At 40.7% G+C, this 18,718-nt stretch overlaps 1 protein-coding gene across 5 annotated transcripts in view; it reads left to right on the top strand.

Annotated features, from left to right (window-relative positions):
- ptk2aa (protein tyrosine kinase 2aa) overlaps positions 1 to 18,718 on the top strand; it is a 113,372-nt gene that overhangs the window by 27,600 nt on the left and 67,054 nt on the right. For 4 of the 5 annotated variants that reach the window (XM_053613277.1, XM_053613281.1, XM_053613275.1 and 1 more), the window contains exon 2: positions 8,532 to 8,558. The exons of the other annotated variant lie outside the window; for it this stretch is intronic. Coding sequence is in view for 3 of the 4 variants with exons in the window: in XM_053613281.1 (XP_053469256.1) it covers positions 8,532 to 8,558 (27 nt within the window). In the remaining variant the exon portion in view is untranslated. The remainder of the gene's footprint in view (positions 1 to 8,531; positions 8,559 to 18,718) is intronic. 5 annotated transcript variants of the gene reach the window in all.

Below are 18,718 nucleotides of genomic sequence, written 5' to 3'. Positions count from 1 at the left end.
AGTGCAACAAAATATTAGTGTATTTAAATGTATTCTGAAGGCATATTTCTGCATTCCTGATCAGCTGAATTTATGAATCTGTTATTAGCCTGTAAATGGTACCCGGACCACTCGATTGCTGTATAGCCTCTGTGGCATGTAAAGTTGATTTTTGCCATTAGGGATTCTGGGAGGAATTCTAATCAATGCATAAAAAAAAAAAAAAAAAGAATTATTACCTTTTGAATTTTTGCTCCATTTTGTTATTCTTTTAAGTTTTTACAACAGCCATGAAAATAAACTTGCTTGAGTGGGTTCATGCTGACAAAATGATCATCTCCACGCTCCCAACCTATTTTCCTAGTTGAAAAGCACAGAACGCTTCCAGATCAAGCATTAGTTTTGGCACCTTGTACTTGGAAAAGGGCTAAACGACCTTGAGCGAGAATGAGTGTTCCTTGTTTCGTAGAATTTCACTGTATTAAAATATAGTTGCGATTAGGACACGGCTGTATGTTTTGCATGGTGTATTGTGAAAAGGTGTTTTTTTTATATATATATATATATATATATATATATATATATATATATATATATATATATATATATATATGTATGTATGTTCAGAAAACCATCAGGTTGATCACCAGGAATCAAAAATTTTAAGAGACCTGGAGAAGTTTGTCCTGGTTAATCGTGTTATAATTGTATGGAACATGTTAAGCAGCATACCTAAGAGACGCGTCCGAGAGAAATTATCAGCCTTATGAAGGTCACAGAAAATAGTGCAGCTCAACCTGGCCCTTTCTAATGAAAAATATAAAAGAAGCTGTGGTCACAGAGAAAGCTGCTGCTGACTGTAAGTGGTGTATTAAAATGTCACTTGCTGTACTTTATCTAAAATTTCACACAGCATCCTTTGAGAGAGCAGACGGGTGAAATATGTTTGAGCCTGAAATAAGCCCAAGTGATTGATTAAAACAAGGGATTCACTGATTCTGCCCTTGCTAATACTTGAGAAGATAATTATAATAATATTATATAATTTAACAAATTTAACAAAGCCAGGTCTTGTAGAATCTGTACTGAGATAAGAATTGTATTGTTACCTGAGTATTTAGTTGCACTCATGGTTTTCATGCACTAGTGGGGTTTTTTGTTAGTTTGTTTTGTTTTTTTTATTGTTTATTTTTTTAATTAATTAATTAATTAATTTTTTACATTTGCCTACTATTAGCTAACGCTACATCTTGGTGTTGTAAACATATGGGTAAGCAGCAATAGAATGTGACTGATGGTGGCATGCATCCCTATAAGCATTGGCTTAGTGATAGCATTGTATGTTGTATGTATGTAGTGTAAAGCTGTTATGTTGGCAATGGGAAGAAGATTATCAGGTGGAAATATTATCAGGCAGGACGTACAGTCACAGGCCCAAGAGAGCCACCTCGAAACTCATGCATGTGGACGAGGGTGGATAGCACTTTTCTCTGAGTGAGTGAGGAGAGCTGGCTGGTGGGAGGGAATTGGTAGGTGATCAAATTAGGGACAAAAAGAGGGAAATTCAAAAATAAATAAATAAACAAATAAAAAGCATGGACAGTGACTTCAAATTTAGCTCACTTTATAATTGTGAAAAATAACTGTTTCTTTCTTGTTTGATTCTGCATCACAGTATAACATGACATAATCAGAAAGCATGAGAGCATGAACATTCAAATGTGGATTTATTTATTTATTTATTTTTGCCTTTGACTATGTAAATATTGTGAAAATTCATCTAGTATACAGCAAAACTCCTTCTGACAGCTTTTTAATGAAAATGCGTTATGCCTAGTGTGTTTACAACGGCTGGAAATTTATTTTAAAAGTGGTTATACTGGGATACATCATAGTGTATGTTATAGGAGGAAAAACAAACATGCAACACAATACATAATTCATACTTGTGTTATAATTGCATTGTGGTACGTTGAATAAAAATGGTTAAAAATATGAGGTGGCTAGATATTCCCACCCCTAATAAGAGTGGAAAAAATGCAAAACAGTTTACATGTAGCTCATGCCTGAGGACCTTTCATACATCATTCGTTTTCATGTTAATATAACTGGGTGGCTGTGGCTCAGGTGGTGGGGCGGGTTGTCCACTAATCGTAGGGTTGGTGGTTCGATTCCCGGCCCACATGACTCCACATACCGAAGTGTCCTTGGCCAAGACACTGAACCCAAAGTTAGCGCCTTGCATGGCAGCTCTGCTACCATTGGTATGTGTGTGAACGGGTGAATGAGAAACAGTGTAAAGCTTTGGATAAACCACTTACCATTTATAATTGAACTACAGTTCTTCCAGATGCCATATCTGCCCATCACTAGGCCCGCTTATAAAACCCAGGTGGACTAGCAAGAGGTTTTTTTTGTCTTGCTGCTCTGCCAAACACTTGCCGTGTGGAACTACTGCATCCCTGCTGGCACATCACTGCACTTTTTCACTGATTTTTAAAATTTTTTTCCCCGACATCTGCTTGACTTGCTCCCAGAGGACTAACCGTTAGTCTTGCTGCATATGATGAGTCGTTTAAAGATTTGTCAGATAAACACTTCACTGCTTTTGAGTGTCTCTAGGATAAATGCATCGAGTTATTTTGCACAGATCCTCATACTGCCAGCAGTTTTCTTTTCTGAAGTCTGAGCCCGAACGCTCCATCAGCGAAGACAAAGCCGTGCTTGTATTCAGCATGTATTCCCCCAGCTCGGTTACACTTCCAAGCTCACCAGCCGTATGCCTTCCGTGTGGATCAGATGGAGGTGGAGGGTAAACAGAATATGTGAGAGTATAAGAAAGGTCTCTTGCTGACAGATTGTGAAGCAGCTGTTTGGGTTTCAGCCAGTCTGACAGATTTCTGGGAGGCGAACAGACGGGCGGGGTGTTGCTCTGACCCTGAGTCAGCGTCCTTGTTTTCACTTATTGATGTATATGCCAATCTGGGGTCCAGGGGTTAGGGTTCATACTCTGAGAGCGGTGATCAGTCTATTAAATATCACGCCTCGCCTGTGCACCAGGGAGACCACAGCACGCGCCAAGACGTAATGGAAGTTGATTAAGGAAAGCTATTCTGAGGGTCAGAGATCTTCACGACATAATAGCTAAGCTAATCCTGTGAGCTGTGGACGGTCATGTGAACCATTCACATGGTTCAATGAAATGGCTAAATGTCTTGATTATCTTTATTTTTATCGTTATTATCATTATTGTTCTCTGTGGAAGAAAATGTGGTAATCAGCTAATAAGCTAGAACCATTAGTTATCTGAAAAATTCTTGAGGAACCCTAAGCTATGAGAATGGGGAACTAAAGGGATGTTTGAAAACCTGCGTTATAGGAAAAATTGTTTGAGGAAATCCATTAGTATTTGTTGTTTTATCACGTAGTGTGTTGCATAAAATCATTAATTCATCACTACGTCACTTCCATGTTTTCAACTTGCATAAGAAATGAATGGTCACTTTATTGCTTTATTGCATGCAGGGTGAACGTGGGGTTAAGCTTAAACATGAAATTGCCTTCCATTAGGCCTCCATATCAGACCTCATAAAGAAGTCTGAGAGAGTCTGTGTAATAAATAATTGAGGCACCTTAATGTAAGTTCAGCTCCATTAATATGGTGGTGTAGTGCTCTGTGTGTGATAGCAGGTTTTAGGAAATGAGCCTGACCATCCTGTCTGTAAAAAGAGTCCTGACCTGTCTCATGGTGCACGTACTTACCACTCAGCCTCTGCCTGCAAACAGCCTCCCTTCTTTAGCCTTCGACATGGTGATGTACATGGATGCAGCAGCTTCACCAGCTCTCTCCAAACGGTCTTTTTAGTTTGTTACTCTGCTTTTTGCTGTACTATTCTGTCCTTCTACTGAGGTGGAAGTTAAATATAGAAACCTAAAGGCTTCTTTAGTTTTGTCCCTCAGAAGGAATCCTTTAAATGGTCTATCTAGAAGCCTACAACATACGTTCTTCCTTTCCTAAAAGGGTTCAACAACTAGATTTGCATTTCTCTGAAGGAAATACACAGTGCTTAGAGGGACCAGGAGGTGACCGAGTGAAGGAAAGATAGGTTGTGGATGGAAGGATTGAAAAGGGGGAAAAATGAAGGAAGGAAAAATAAAGAATGGAGTATTGTAGAAAAAACAATAATGGAAAGAATGGACGAATCAATGGGGGAAAGGAAGAAACCATGGGGAACGAATGAATGCATGTAAGAAAGAAAATGTAAGATACAGATGAAGAGTAAGAACAAAAGTGAGAAACAGTAGGGAGAATACGAGAGAGAGAGATGAGAAAAGAACAACAAAATGACAGAGAGAGCAACTTTTTCACTTGGCATTACATTCCTATATCTGAAATGTGTTTTATGGGTGGAGCGGCTTGGACTTCTTTTATCAGTATGTTTACGGAGAGCAGCTTTCTGTTCCTTTCTCACTGAAATGTGTTCACATGTCCAGTACAGATGTGCTGCACACAGATGTGCTGCACAGAAATCCCCAGGTTTTCCTTTAATATGCTGTTTCTCCATCACACGGTCTAACGTACACTGTAACGTATTTCACTGTGTTTTTAGATGTAAATTGTTATTTACTGCTGGGGATAAACAAACAGTTGAGCGTGGTTTATTACACTTGGAGTATGACCCAGTTTTTTCTTCTTCTTTCTACTAGGTGCCGTGATCATGTGACTCTCATTTTGATTTGTAGACACAAGGGTCTGAGAAGAGATCTCCATATTTACAAAAGCTTTTCTTTTCTGTCTAATGTGTCAATATACCATTTATTCATTCATAGAAGTCCAACGGGCAGGCTTGGAGGAAGGAAGAAAGTAAGGAGAAGGAAAGAAAGGAGAAGGAAGGAAAGGGAAAGGAAGGAAGGAAGGAAAGGGGAAGGAAGGAAGGAACAAAGGAAAGGAGAAGGAAGGAAGGAAAGAAGAAAGTAAGGAAGGAAAGAAATAGGAAGGTGATGGAAGGAAAGAAAGGGGAAGGAAGGAAAGCGGAAGGAAGGAAATAAAGGAGAAGGAAGGAAAGAAATAGGAAGGAAGGAAAGAAATAGGAAGTAAGGCAATGGAAGGAAAGAAAGGGGAAGGAAGGAAGGAAAGAGGAAGGAAGGAAAGGAGAAGGAAGGAAGGAAGGAAAAAAGAAAGTAAGGAAGGAAAGAAATAGGAAGGTGATGGAAGGAAAGAAAGGGGAAGGAAGGAAATAAAGGTGAAGGAAGGAAAGGAGAAGGAAGGAAGGAAAGGAGAAGGAAGGAAGGAAAGGAAAGAAATAGGAAGGAAGGAAGGCAATGGAAGGAAAGAAAGGGGAAGGAAGGAAGGAAGGCGAAGGAAGGAAAGGGGAAGGAAGGAAATAAAGGAGAAGGAAGGAAGGAAAGGAAGGAAGGAAAGGAGAAGGAAGGAAGGAAAGAAGAAAGTAAGGAAGGAAAAAAATAGGAAGGAAAGAAAGGGGAAGGAAGGAAGGAAAGAGGAAGGAAGGAAGGAAAGGAGAAGGAAGGAAGGAAGGAAGGCAATGGAAGGAAAGAAAGGGGAAGGAAGGAAAGAAAGGGGAAGGAAGGAAGGAAAGAAGAAAGTAAGGAAGGAAAGAAAGGAAGGAAAGAAAGGGGAAGGAAGGAAGGAAAGAGGAAGGAAGGCGAAGGAAGGAAGGAGATAATGAAGGAAAGGAGAAGGAAGGAAGGAAGGAAAGAAAGGAGAAGTAAGGAAAGAAGAAAGTAAGGAAGGAAAGAAAGAGGAAGGGAGGAAGGCGAAGGAAAGAAAGAAAGAGGAAGGAAGGTGAAGGGAGGAAGGAAGGAAGGCAATGGAAGGAAAGGGGAAGGAAGGAAAGAGGAAGGAAGGAAGGAAAGGAGAAGGAAGGAAGGAAGGAAGGAAAGAAAGGAGAAGGAAGGAAGGAAGGAAAGAAAGAAAGAGGAAGGAAGGAAGGTGAAGGAAGGAAAGAAAGAGGAAGGGATGAAGGCGAAGGAAAGAAAGAAAGAGGAAGGAAGGTGAAGGGAGGAAGGAAGGAAGGCAATGGAAGGAAAGGGGGAGGAAGGAAGGAAGGCAATGGAAGGAAAGGGGAAGGAAGGAAAGAGGAAGGAAGGAGATAATGAAGGAAAGGAGAAGGAAGGAAGGAAGGAAAGGAGAAGGAAGGAAGGAAGGAAGGAAAGGGGAAGGAAGGAAAGAAAGGAGAAGGAAGGAAGGAAGGAAAGAAAGGAGAAGGAAGGAAAGAAGAAAGTAAGGAAGGAAAGAAAGGAAGGAAGGAAGGTGAAGGAAAGAAAGAGGAAGGAAGGAAGGTGAAGGAAGGAAAGAAAGAGGAAGGAAGGAAGGCAATGGAAGGAAAGAAAGGGGAAGGAAGGAAGGAAAGGAGAAGGAAAGAAAGGGGAAGGAAGGAAAGGAGAGGGAAGGAAGGAAGGAAAGGAGAGGGAAGGAAGGAAAGAAGAAAGTAAGGAAGGAAAGAAAGGAAGGAAGGAAGGTGAAGGAAGGAAGGAAGGAAGGAAAGGAGAAGGAAAGAAAGGGGAAGGAAGGAAAGGAGAGGGAAGGAAGTAAGGAAAGGAGAGGGAAGGAAGGAAGGAAAGAAGAAAGTAAGGAAGGAAAGAAAGGAAGGAAGGAAGGTGAAGGAAGGAAAGAAAGAGGAAGGAAGGAAGGCAATGGAAGGAAAGAAAGGGGAAGGAAGGAAAGGAGAAGGAAAGAAAGGGGAAGGAAGGAAAGGAGAGGGAAGGAAGGAAGGAAAGGAGAGGGAAGGAAGGAAGGAAAGAAGAAAGTAAGGAAGGAAAGAAAGGAAGGAAGGAAGGTGAAGGAAAGAAAGAAAGAGGAAGGAAGGAAGGTGAAGGAAGGAAAGAAAGAGGAAGGGAGGAAGGCGAAGGAAGGAAAGAAAGGAAGGAAGGAAGGTGAAGGAAGGAAGGAAGGAAGGAAAGGAGAAGGAAAGAAAGGGGAAGGAAGGAAAGGAGAGGGAAGGAAGTAAGGAAAGGAGAGGGAAGGAAGGAAGGAAAGAAGAAAGTAAGGAAGGAAAGAAAGGAAGGAAGGAAGGTGAAGGAAGGAAAGAAAGAGGAAGGAAGGAAGGCAATGGAAGGAAAGAAAGGGGAAGGAAGGAAGGAAAGGAGAAGGAAAGAAAGGGGAAGGAAGGAAAGGAGAGGGAAGGAAGGAAGCAAAGGAGAGGGAAGGAAGGAAGGAAAGAAGAAAGTAAGGAAGGAAAGAAAGGAAGGAAGGAAGGTGAAGGAAAGAAAGAAAGAGGAAGGAAGGAAGGTGAAGGAAGGAAAGAAAGAGGAAGGGAGGAAGGCGAAGGAAAGAAAGAAAGAGGAAGGAAGGTGAAGGGAGGAAGGAAGGAAGGCAATGGAAGGAAAGGGGAAGGAAGGAAAGAGGAAGGAAGGAGATAATGAAGGAAAGGAGAAGGAAGGAAGGAAGGAAGGAAAGGAGAAGGAAGGAAGGAAGGAAGGAAAGGGGAAGGAAGGAAAGAAAGGAGAAGGAAGGAAGGAAGGAAAGAAAGGAGAAGGAAGGAAAGAAGAAAGTAAGGAAAGGAAGGAAGGAAGGTGAAGGAAAGAAAGAAAGAGGAAGGAAGGAAGGTGAAGGAAGGAAAGAAAGAGGAAGGAAGGAAGGCAATGGAAGGAAAGAAAGGGGAAGGAAGGAAGGAAAGGAGAAGGAAAGAAAGGGGAAGGAAGCAAAGGAGAGGGAAGGAAGGAAGGAAAGAAGAAAGTAAGGAAGAAAGAAAGAATGATACATAACTGTTAAATTGAACCGGATTAAATAATTAAACAGAATTTGTACTTTTTATTTGTGTTAGTTATTGTAATATTAAGGTGGCAGTATGGATGTGTTATGGATGTGTTTTGGATGTGTTATGGATGTTTTACTGCCTCCCGTCTCTATCCAACACACACTCACACAGACACTCACACACACTCTCACTCACATGCGCACACGCACTATTTCTCTCCTACACTTATACGCTTCTCTCTCTTTCATACCTACACAGGTTGAAGGTTGTTACTGTGTGACTCATCACTCTTGGCTTTTAGTTTGTGGCTGATCGTTATTTTGGCTTTTTGTGTAACCTGTTTTTTTTCTTTCTTCTTCTTCCTGTCCATGTAGCTCGGGTTCATCCTGAATCGTTTATAAACAAGCTCCAAGTTGCTAAGCCACAGCGACATTAGATAGCCACACTTGGCGTCCATTCTCAACCTTTCATTCATTTAACCTGCTGCCTGTGCAGTTTAATATTCACAGGCAGCTTATATACTGAACATTTCTTTACTGTTTTCAGTATCTTTATATGTAATAATGCCATAACTAATAAGGAGAATTGGTGGGTGTGTCCCAGATTTGTGAGTGTGAGCGTAGACGGAGGGTGGGATGGGGGGGGTTTGCTGTGTCCAGGCCAGTCTGGCGGTAGGCTTCCCCTGACGGATTAAGGCTGACCCACAAAACCACATGCTACCAAATGTCTATCACAAATGTGCTAAAATGACTGTCTCACTGATACACACTCTCTCTCTCTCTCTCTCTCTCTCTCTCTCTCTCTCTCTCTCTCTCTCTCTCTCTCTCTCCACAGATATTTCACGAATTTCCTATTACACAGGTGAGTGGATTTATTTCTTTTTCTTCCTTAAAACCCTCTCTCAAGAGAGTTATCCCAGTGACATGCTGTCATATTAGTCATCTCACCCCTCTGTGAGAGACCCTACTGGAAATCAGGATTTATTCAAACATTTGTGTGCAGCATCCTGTCCTAGAACATAATGTAAAGTACTGCTGTGATTTAAGTTGCCTCTATTCGGATCGTAAATTTGACAGGATGATGTGTGGATGTTGGACGATCACGGTCGTCGGGAGATCATGAAATCGTCAAAACCCAGTAATGCCACGGCTGTCCGCACCTGGGAGACAAGGGCGCAAAACTGGCACTAGTCAACCGCTGGATTCCATGAGCTCCTGTACGTGGAAGAGGGTAGAAAGCGCTTTACTCAGAGTGTGTTATGCTGTAACGCAGCATGAACAGTCACCTGATTTTTGTTTCCAGTTTCTTTGCTATACACCCAGATATTTGATTCACACTTGGTGAAGTTTCTTTGATGCCTTGCTAAGTGTACTGTCGCACAAGTAAGCATCTTAGAAGGCAGTGCTTCAGGAGCGATGAACATACCTGTAAGGTTTGATATGGACTAAAATCATTAAAGGCATGTCACAAGATTATTTCATTATACCACAGCGCTGTTGAATTCCTGATTCTGATTGGCTGACAGGCGTTCTGAGGTGTGCAGTTATTTTTCAGTAAATGCACAGCTAAAGTAATTCCAGTCAGGTCTTGACCGCATTAGATTTCCAGATCACTTCGTCAAGTTAACTGAAGTAATCGGAAAAAAATGACAGGCAGTTTCGATTTTCCAGAAATACGTAAGTAATAATTGACGACGGGGTGTTTACTAGAAAATAACGTGCACCCGAGGTGGGGATGTGTTGCATTGATGTGTAGTTATTGGAGAGAGAGAGAGAGAGAGCAAGAAAAAATTGCAGTAATGAGACAGAAAAGTCTGTAAAAAAAAAAAAAAAGTATCCTTATTTATTTATTTATTTATCTGCTCTATTTCTACATGATCAGCATGAAATGGGGGGGAATGTGATCTCTCTCTCTCTCTCTCCCTCCCTCCTTCTCTCTCTCTCTCTCTTGCCATCCCTTTTTCCCTCCCTCCTTCTCTCTCTCTCGCTCTCTCTCCCTCCCTCCTTCCCTCTCTCTCACTCCCTCTCTCTCCCTCCCTCCTTCTTTCTCTCTCTCCCACCCTCCTTCATCCTCTCTCTCTCCCTCCCTCCCTCCCTCCTTCCCTCTCTCGCTCTCTCTCTCCCCCTCCCTCTCTCTCTCTCTCCCTCCCCAATATCAATGGCTCAGGCCTCTGTTACTAGCTCTAAAACAATGTTTTGGAATTAACAACAGAGGCTTGAGATGGTATGCGTAATAAATTAGTTCCACACACAAGTCTTGATCAATGTCTTGATGTAAAACATCTGAACAATGTCTTCAGGTGTGGTAACTGTGTGTTATAAGTGGAATAATTGACTCCGGTCTGTTGAATTATTAAAGAATAATGTGACAGACTGGTCTTCAGTGGCCCTTATTTCTTTAACCCCAAAAGTACAGTTAGAGAAAAGAAGACAAATATTTAGTGACCAGCTATTTGTCACCAAAAGTAAAATCTGAAGTTAATGAAATGAAATTAAAATTAAAAAGTGAACTGAAATTAAAAAGACTGTATCTGAGTGTGTGTGCGTGTGTGCAAACTGTGTGTGTATAGTCCTCTGAGATGTTCGGTGGGAGATATTTTTGGTGCTGTTGTCCCTGTGTTCAGAAGTCAGTGGTGTGTGTGAGTGTAACAGCAGCAGCACGTGTAAATGGCATCAATATTTTATGCGCTTTGTGTGTGTGGATGGAAATGGGAGCGTTTGGGGAGGAAGAGTGTTTGAGTGGCATTTTCCTCCCCTGCCTGATTTATTATGCAGTGTATGATAGTGTATGATGTGCAATACAGCGCGAATTGATTAGGGGGTTTCTTCAGCGCTACAGTGTCAATCATATGAGTGGCATCAACAATGGAGAATACTTTGTGTTTTATGTTTTTATCAGAAATGAGAATCTCTAATGAGAATACACAGCTGGATCCCGCAGTGGGCAACAAACTCATTGCTAAGCCAATCCAATCCGATGCCTCATGACAGCAGAGTGGGAAGTATTTATACAGTTATCACTGACTGACTCATAACAAGCATATAGATAGATACAGAGATGGATGGATGGATAATGTTATTCACAATAGAACATAGGGTTGTGTGTGTGTGTGTGTGTGTGTGTGTGTGTGTGTATATATGTATATGTGTATATATGTATATATGCATATATACACACATATACATATACATTATATATATATACATATATATAATGTGTGTGTATACGTGTATATATGTGTGTGTGTGTGTGTGTGTGTGTGTGTATATATATGTGTGTGTGTGTGTGTGTGTGTATATATATATATATATATATATATATATATATATATATATATATATATATATATATATATATATATATATATATATATATTAGTATATATATATATATTAGTATATATAATGTATGTATGTGTTCTATAACCTTATGTTCTATTGTGAATAACGTATGGGTTTATGAGATTTGCAAGTCATTGCATTCTGTTTTTATTTACATTTTACACAGTGTCCCAACTTTTTGGAATTGGGGTTGTGTATAATAGTGCTGTGCAAAAGTTTTAGGCACATACAAAGAAATGCTGTAGAGCAAAGATGCCTTCAAAATAATGAAAGATACTGTAAAGAGCAGTAAATGTAAAGTGAAATGAAAGTAAATGAGTAAAGTCAATATTTGGTGCGACATAAAGATAAAAATAGCAGTCTCCGGTACAGTGTGTGCAGATTTATAAGGGAATGAGCTGTAAGTTTTCCTGAGCATCTTGCAGAACCAGCCACAGTTCTTCTGGACATTTTGACTGTCGCTCTTGCTTCTTATTTTTGCAGCAAAAGCCAGCAGCCTTCATTGTGTAATTCTGCTTCAGCCCACCGAGTCGTTGATTTATTTCCGCCGTCGTGTGTGCGTGTGTAGGCGTTCATGCGTTCACGCTTTCATAATTAATTTTGACATTTTGTGAAGAGGATTAGGATGCTTGTGGAGAGCTCTCTATTTCTAAACTCGCTCTCCCTTCTGCAGAATCGAATGAAGTGTTATTACTCTTGATATAGAGCTCATAGCCTTCTGTAATTACTCAGAGTTGTCACCTTTAATGAAGCACTTTTTCTTCGTGCCCTTATAGAGTCACTACACAGATGAGCAATTAGTCTTCCCAGTGCTACTGAGAGCTCTTTATATGAATGTGCTCTTCATGTTTACTTGTTGATGTCTTTTGTGTTGTTGTTCAGCTTTAAGCTTTACTGTGTGTGTTCTGAACTGCACTGTCATTATTGTTAGGCTGGTTGTGTACATGCTGACGCACAGCCCAAATGATGAAATGCACTTCTGCTCTGGTTAGGTTGACTAATGTGCACAGAGCAGCACTGATCCTAGATCAGCGTTCATTCTCTGAAATTCTTCTGAGTGCTGCGCAATGATTAGTATGCCAAACTGATGCTGATCTAGGATCAGTGTTATGTAATAATCATGGTGCAGCACACCTGAGCAAATCAGGAATTGAATACTGACTTTGGGTCAGTGTGCAAAATGGATGAATGCTGATCTAGGATCTGTTCTGTGTACTAATCATGGTGCATCACATCCTGGGCCATGATTAGCATGCCAAACTGATCCTAGATCAGAATTTATTATTGTTTCTTGTGAGGGCATGGCTGTGATCAGCATGCAGAACTGATCTCAGATCAGCATTTTATCATTCGTTTTCTGACATTAATAAATATGCAGGAATGGTTCTAGATCAGCATTCATATGCTAAGGTTGTTTTGAGTGCCGTGATCAGTATTCAGAACTGATCCTAAACCAGCATTCGTTTTCTGTGCTTTATATACGTGCCCAGACATTATCAGTATGCAGAGCTGATCTTGGATCAGAGTTCATTTTCTGCTTGTGTCGGGAAGGAAGGAGAGTCCATTATCAAGTAGATGCTAGAGCCCTTAACAAGCTGAAGAACCATTAAGGAACCCTGTCAGCTTTGCGAGCAGAACACCTGCTAAAACGTTTGTTTTTACATCATCATGCCGGCATTGTGTAACATTTTAAACTTGACAATTTAATGTGGTACATTTCCCCCTTTAGATGCAAATGCAATAGGTCTGGCATTATGGCTCCATTTTCTCAGACTCTGAAGGATAATTGATAGTCAAGGTCAAGGATTAGCGACCCTTGAATGTCGAGATCCATGTGAAAGAGACTTGCTCTACATTGTGACTTCGGTAAAGCATTTAAACCTAGTGGAGTAAATGCTCTACGCTCTGGTGTAGTCGACTTGTAGCCGAGAGGAAGAGAAGGACGAAGAGGAAGTGAAAGAGCAGGTTATAATTGCTAAAGGAAGCGACTCCCATCTGCTCTGGATCAGCTCCTCCACAGAAATTCATGGACAACACCTTACACCCTGATTATAATTTGATATTGTCCATTCACAGGCACTTCCTTTAAATTTACTTGTTATCCACTCTAACGCTATGCACCATATGTTCGGTCTTTCAGTTGTCTATCTTTGTCTTGACAATATATAGCCACGATTTGAATACTACTTCACATCCCTTGGGTTTTCTGTCACAATAGGGACATTGACAGCCCGCTTTCTTAATGAAGCAGCTCCAGCTGTGGCAGTAACACCTCCTGCTCACAGATTTATTTGTTGACTTCTTGCAGCATGTTTCAGCACCGCCGGTCTGCTGCGTGTCCAGCGTCCGCTCTGGTGATGGAAATATGGCCGTTGTTGTGAAAGGCCTTTGTATGTGTGCATGTGTGTGTAGAAGACAGTGGGCCGGACATGAGGGTTTGTAAAAAGGAAGGGGAGGCCACCTCTCCTGTCTTAACCCTTTTTCCTTTTTTGTGTTAATCCTTTGTGTGAGAGATCCGTACCAAACTGTTAATGTGAATGGTTGTTTTGGGGGAGGTCCGTCGACTTCCTCGTCTGACTCCTGCTGTCCTGGAGCTGATACTGTGAGCGTTAGTCTGATATTGGGAACATTTTTGGCTGGAGCTGAAATACATGGCTCTTTGGACTAAAACTGTCTCATCTGGATGGGCTTTTCCCCAATGTTCAAATTTGGAAATCTCACTCTAGAGGCAAGTGCATCACCGCTGTATTCGTGCATCAGTGTATACGTCCCTGTAATTGAGAAGCACTTCCGAGAACAAGATGGAATTGCTGAAATGAAAACGGTTAGTATCGAGTGCTCTGTAGTCTGAGACACGGCTCTCGGTGTGTGGTAACAGAAGGTCTAAGTAGATTCCAGACTGAAACGCAGCCGGCCTGGTATTTCCGTCGTGTCTGAGGAACAGACTCTGTGAATGGCTTGGCTTAATGCTATCTCTGCTTTCCAGGAATGCAGGACTGAAACGTGCTCCTGGCTTCTCTGTGTGTCTTTTGAATGGATGTCAAACACAGGGAGATCCCCTGCTGATAAGCACCCGAGATCGGCTTTATGCTGAATTCCACCCCCTCGATTTCCCCCTCTCTGTACCTCTAATGCAGGAGACTGGGGGATTGAAAACACACACACACACACACACACGCACACACACCTCTCATCTCACTCATCATATATTTACTAGAGTTGCTATTGTGCATTTTTTAGCATTCACACTAGAGATGCGATTAATTTTATATAATTTTTTTCAACATTTTCTCGTACATGTCATGATACAGAGTTTTGGGGGGTTTTTTTTGTGAAAATACAGCAAAGTTTTGACTACTGATAATCACCAAAAGTGACACTTTTGTACTTTTGGACATATTTTGTACTTCCAAAATATGACCCTTGACTCATTCACCTTACCCACTACAGGACCATCACACCATCTGAAAGCGTCCCACACTGCTCAGTAGTTTAATATAAAACTATTAACATTTTATTTGTTTAATTTATTATCAGTATTTGTGTAACAATGCCCTGATGAAAATGGATTTGTTTTTTAATCGTTGGGTTTGGCTTTTTATTGACCATGAAGTTATTTCATTTATTTGAAATTTATACAAATGCTAAAACAAAGCTATTTAATAATAATAATAATAAAATGCTCTTGCTTTTGGTTTTTCTTTTTTAATTACCATGTAGCTTTTCAATTTCTACAAAAATAATGAAAAACTATTTATTAGCACTTTAAAAGCAGTGCTGTGATTTTTTTTTTTGGTATTTGTGGTCCAAAGTGACCTGAATTTCTTTTTTTCCCCCCATGTGACTATCAATACTTTTGCAAAAGGTTTGCAGTAATTAACATTTGACTGCAAATCGCTTGCCTTTGTCACCTTGCTCAACTGAGATTGTGAGAAATTGTATCTGATCTCTACTGGTGTATCTGATAGTAATAAAATTCATACACTGCCTTAGCGACCGCAAATCAGTCATTGCTAAATGTTGATGGAATTGTCCTATTTTTTGGATGATGTGAGAATGAAGGATGTTCCTGAGTTTATTGTAGGCTGCTTATTATTGCACCAGGTTACAGACAGATGCCTCTGTTCAATCGTAAGGATAGATGTGGCCTACATCAGTGCTGGTAAGTGATTGATTGTGCTTAAGGCCACTAGGGTGAGACTATAACATTGTTAGTTCCTGCATTCTTCACAGCCTTTGTGAACTGCTCCGAGGAGGCAGAGGAGTGTTTATTGGGCATGATGCCATACTGGTCAGAGAGGCAGATGCAGGGCCATGAGCAGGGTCAGGCCTGATTTGCGGCCTGGTTTGCTTCGGTAAACAGGCGTGGGACGGACCGAATGGGGAATGAGAGGGAGATTTGCATATTAATGAGCTTCGGTTGAGCTCCTCTGACCCCTCCTTTCCTCTCTCTCTCGCTCACTCGTTCATCTTTCCTCTGCAGTTGCTACAGAGAAGCTGTGGAATACACACAGGCTTGGGTCTATATCTCTCCATTTCTCTCTCTTTCTTACCCTATTGCAGCACAACATTTCATAAAATATTCTCTCCCTCTTTCCTCTCTCTCTGTTGTTCTTTTCTCGTCTCTGTGATTTAAGGGTGCGTTCTCTAAGCCGACTTTTAACTAAGCTCACTGTGGCCTTTTTCTTTGGTTGAGGGTCAGTTCTCATGCCTGGACTCTGGCAGCCAGGTTGGCGTTAGCATCCACTGGCAGACCAAATTGGATTGGATCATCGGCTACACCCAGGACCGGAATCTCGCTATATTTCCTTGCTGGATCTGTATTCTCGCTCGGCTGGACTGTAAGCAGCTGTCCTGTATGACTGGAGTGGGGGAACACTGGAGCCGGGGCCCAGGCTCCTATGCGGGTGTATAAAAGCAGCGGCTGCCGGTCGGCCGCTCGCATGCGGGTAGAGATGAACCACTGCATTCCTTTCCCGATGTGCCTGGCTGGAGGTAGTCATCTTCCTGCCTGTTCATATATGTATATATTTGTTCTCTGCTATCTAAATCTTCAGCTTTTGCTCTACAGCCATTGGCTTGCATTGCTTTTGACACGAGCTGTAGTGTCTTAGCCGCATTATTAGCCACATTTTGCGTATAATAAATGTAATAAAGTTTAATGGTTAAAAACTATTGGCTCAGTTGAGTGTTTAGTGCGATGGTTAACTTGTTGCTCAGCTGAATAGTTAGTTGGTAATTAGAGTAGAGGTGAGTTTCTATGTCTTGATATCCATAAGCCCTTTGGCCACCTGGCTTTTTCATGTGTGCTGTCTTTTGTTTGTTGATATTGCAATGGCTTTGGGTGTATGTAAGCGACATTTTGACCAAAAAACAGTTGATCTATTAAATAAACGGTCTTGAGATCTAGTAATAAAGTCCAGTGCCAAGACAAATATTAGCATTCAGTATTAATTAACATTTTCCCCTTGTATAGAGTTGGTCAGATTTGTCATTTACACCTCTCTAGTTCCAAGCCCTTGGTTTATCATCACTAGCAGTGATTTTCTCAAGCCACACTTTTAATCGTATTTGAATTTTTGGCTTTCTGATCTAATTAAGCATAATCGGCTGTGATATTGTTGAAGTTGGCTGGCGTGTTTATTGGCTCTAGTCTTCTTTTGACTCAAAGATTTATACGTGTGAAAGAATACTGGCTTATAATGTACAGATGATAAAATGATAAAGTGGCTGAATAATTGGAACAAATAATCATTTCAGTATTGAGCAAAGTAATCCCGATTTTATCATTTGAGCCATTATGGAGTAGCTCTACTGATTGATAGACTGCTCTTGTTTTAATAGTGCTGTGATTAAAGCAAAAGCATGTTTTTCTCCTCTGGAGGAAAGTCACACAGCCACAGGTCATTATGCTGAAAAGCATTGCAAAGCGTAGGGAAATTCGCTGGTTCGGAGGTGGGTGTGTTTCTGTGAAAGACGTCACTCTCGCATTCACTCGCCATGTTTTTGTCTCTGTGCTGGCTTTGCATCAGCAGCTGCCTCAGCACCCATCAATCTCGCCAACCGATTCAGCCTCAGTACCAAGCAGCTTTATCTTGCACACGTTCTCACTAATTAAATCTTCTTTTCTAAGCGCGTGAATGCTATAGAGGTGCAAGAATAATGAGGTTTAGATCGTGAGAATTTTTATGGTTGGTATCAATTTGATGCAAACTCCAGTCTAATTCCTAATGTCTCTCAATGCGTAAGAACACAGACTTGTAGTAATGTCGGTGAAATACTGTAACCTGCTTATAGTGTCAGTTTAACACTAGCCATGGTATGAAGAAAATGTGTGTACATTTATTTAAATTGAAATATTTAATGATATCTTGTTTCTATCAAATGGACTTTAAGCTATAGCAATAACAAACATTACATAATGACCACAATAATAACAGTAAATGTTGTCACATTAGTTCTTACGTTGTTGAAATCGAGTTTACACGTTTGCATTGAGGGTTTGATCCATTTGAAATTTGCATCCTTTTTGCTTGGAGTCTCTTTTATTGTTTCGTAGTTTCCCAGCAAATATAAATGCTGCTTTGTTTAGTTTGTTTGTTGTACAAGAGGGATGTAATAATATCCTGTCACACGACAGTAAATATATTAAAAAGTGTATGAAATATTTTGTGTGTTGACATTACAGTTTATGTGCTAATCTCAAACGAGAGAAATCTTCAGTGATGTTGGTCAAGTATTACTGATATTTGCGGTTTCCGTACATTTCAAGGCACTAAAATGTTTCTCTCAACATTCCCAAGGTGCAGATGTGACAGGATATGGCTGGGCATTGTGAGAAAACTACAGAATCATGATATTTGATGTCATTTTACAATATATAATATAATATGATATATGAGACAATCTTTTCCTGAGGTTAGAATTTTAAAAAAAATTCCAGCAAAATAAACATTTTACAAAACATTTTACGAGCCACATTAAACGAAATTGAAAGTCCTAGTTTGTTGAACATTTACAAACAGTTGAGCCTAACGTTAGGAAATTTGAACTCCATAATCCAGCCACGGTGATTGGTGCGTCTCAGTTTACAGATTGAAGCCTAGTACACACTGCACCGACAGACGCCGACCCACACCAACAGACACGTTTGTCTGGTTTTGTCGGATCAGTGCGTTAACCCTGTCGGCGTCCGTTTGCGTTGGTCGGCATTTGGTTTCATCGACTGAACATGTTCAGTTGGCATTTCTCAGTCGTGGAATGTCTGAGCAGCGTGGTAGGATTTTCCAACAAACTCTGACGTAATTTGACCTGGGCACAAACGATTGCCATGACGATGAGGCAAGCGTCCCTGAAAACTCCATAGAAACTAAAATGTGCTAAATTGTTGTTGTGGGTAAAATCATTTCTAGACGAATCAGAAAGAAGAGGATACAATTTTGTCTCAATGTGTTGTTTAAATAAAATTTTTATTATGACCCCTGGTAAGGATCTTTTGTGTTTTGGTTTTAATCGGGATCATCCGCTGACCGTATGCCATTTTCCGTATTCTGTTTCATGAAGTACATTACATTACATTTACGGCATTTGGCAGACACCCTTATCCAGAGCGACTTACATTTCTCTCATTTATTCAACTGAGCAATTGAGATTTAAGGGCCTTGCTCAAGGGCCCAATAG

The sequence above is a fragment of the Ictalurus furcatus genome, chromosome 24 (genome assembly GCF_023375685.1).
Source record: "Ictalurus furcatus strain D&B chromosome 24, Billie_1.0, whole genome shotgun sequence".
Classification (NCBI taxonomy): Eukaryota; Metazoa; Chordata; class Actinopteri; order Siluriformes; family Ictaluridae; genus Ictalurus; species Ictalurus furcatus.
Note: the sequence above shows the minus strand (reverse complement) of the source record. Positions and strands in the feature narration are given on the sequence as shown.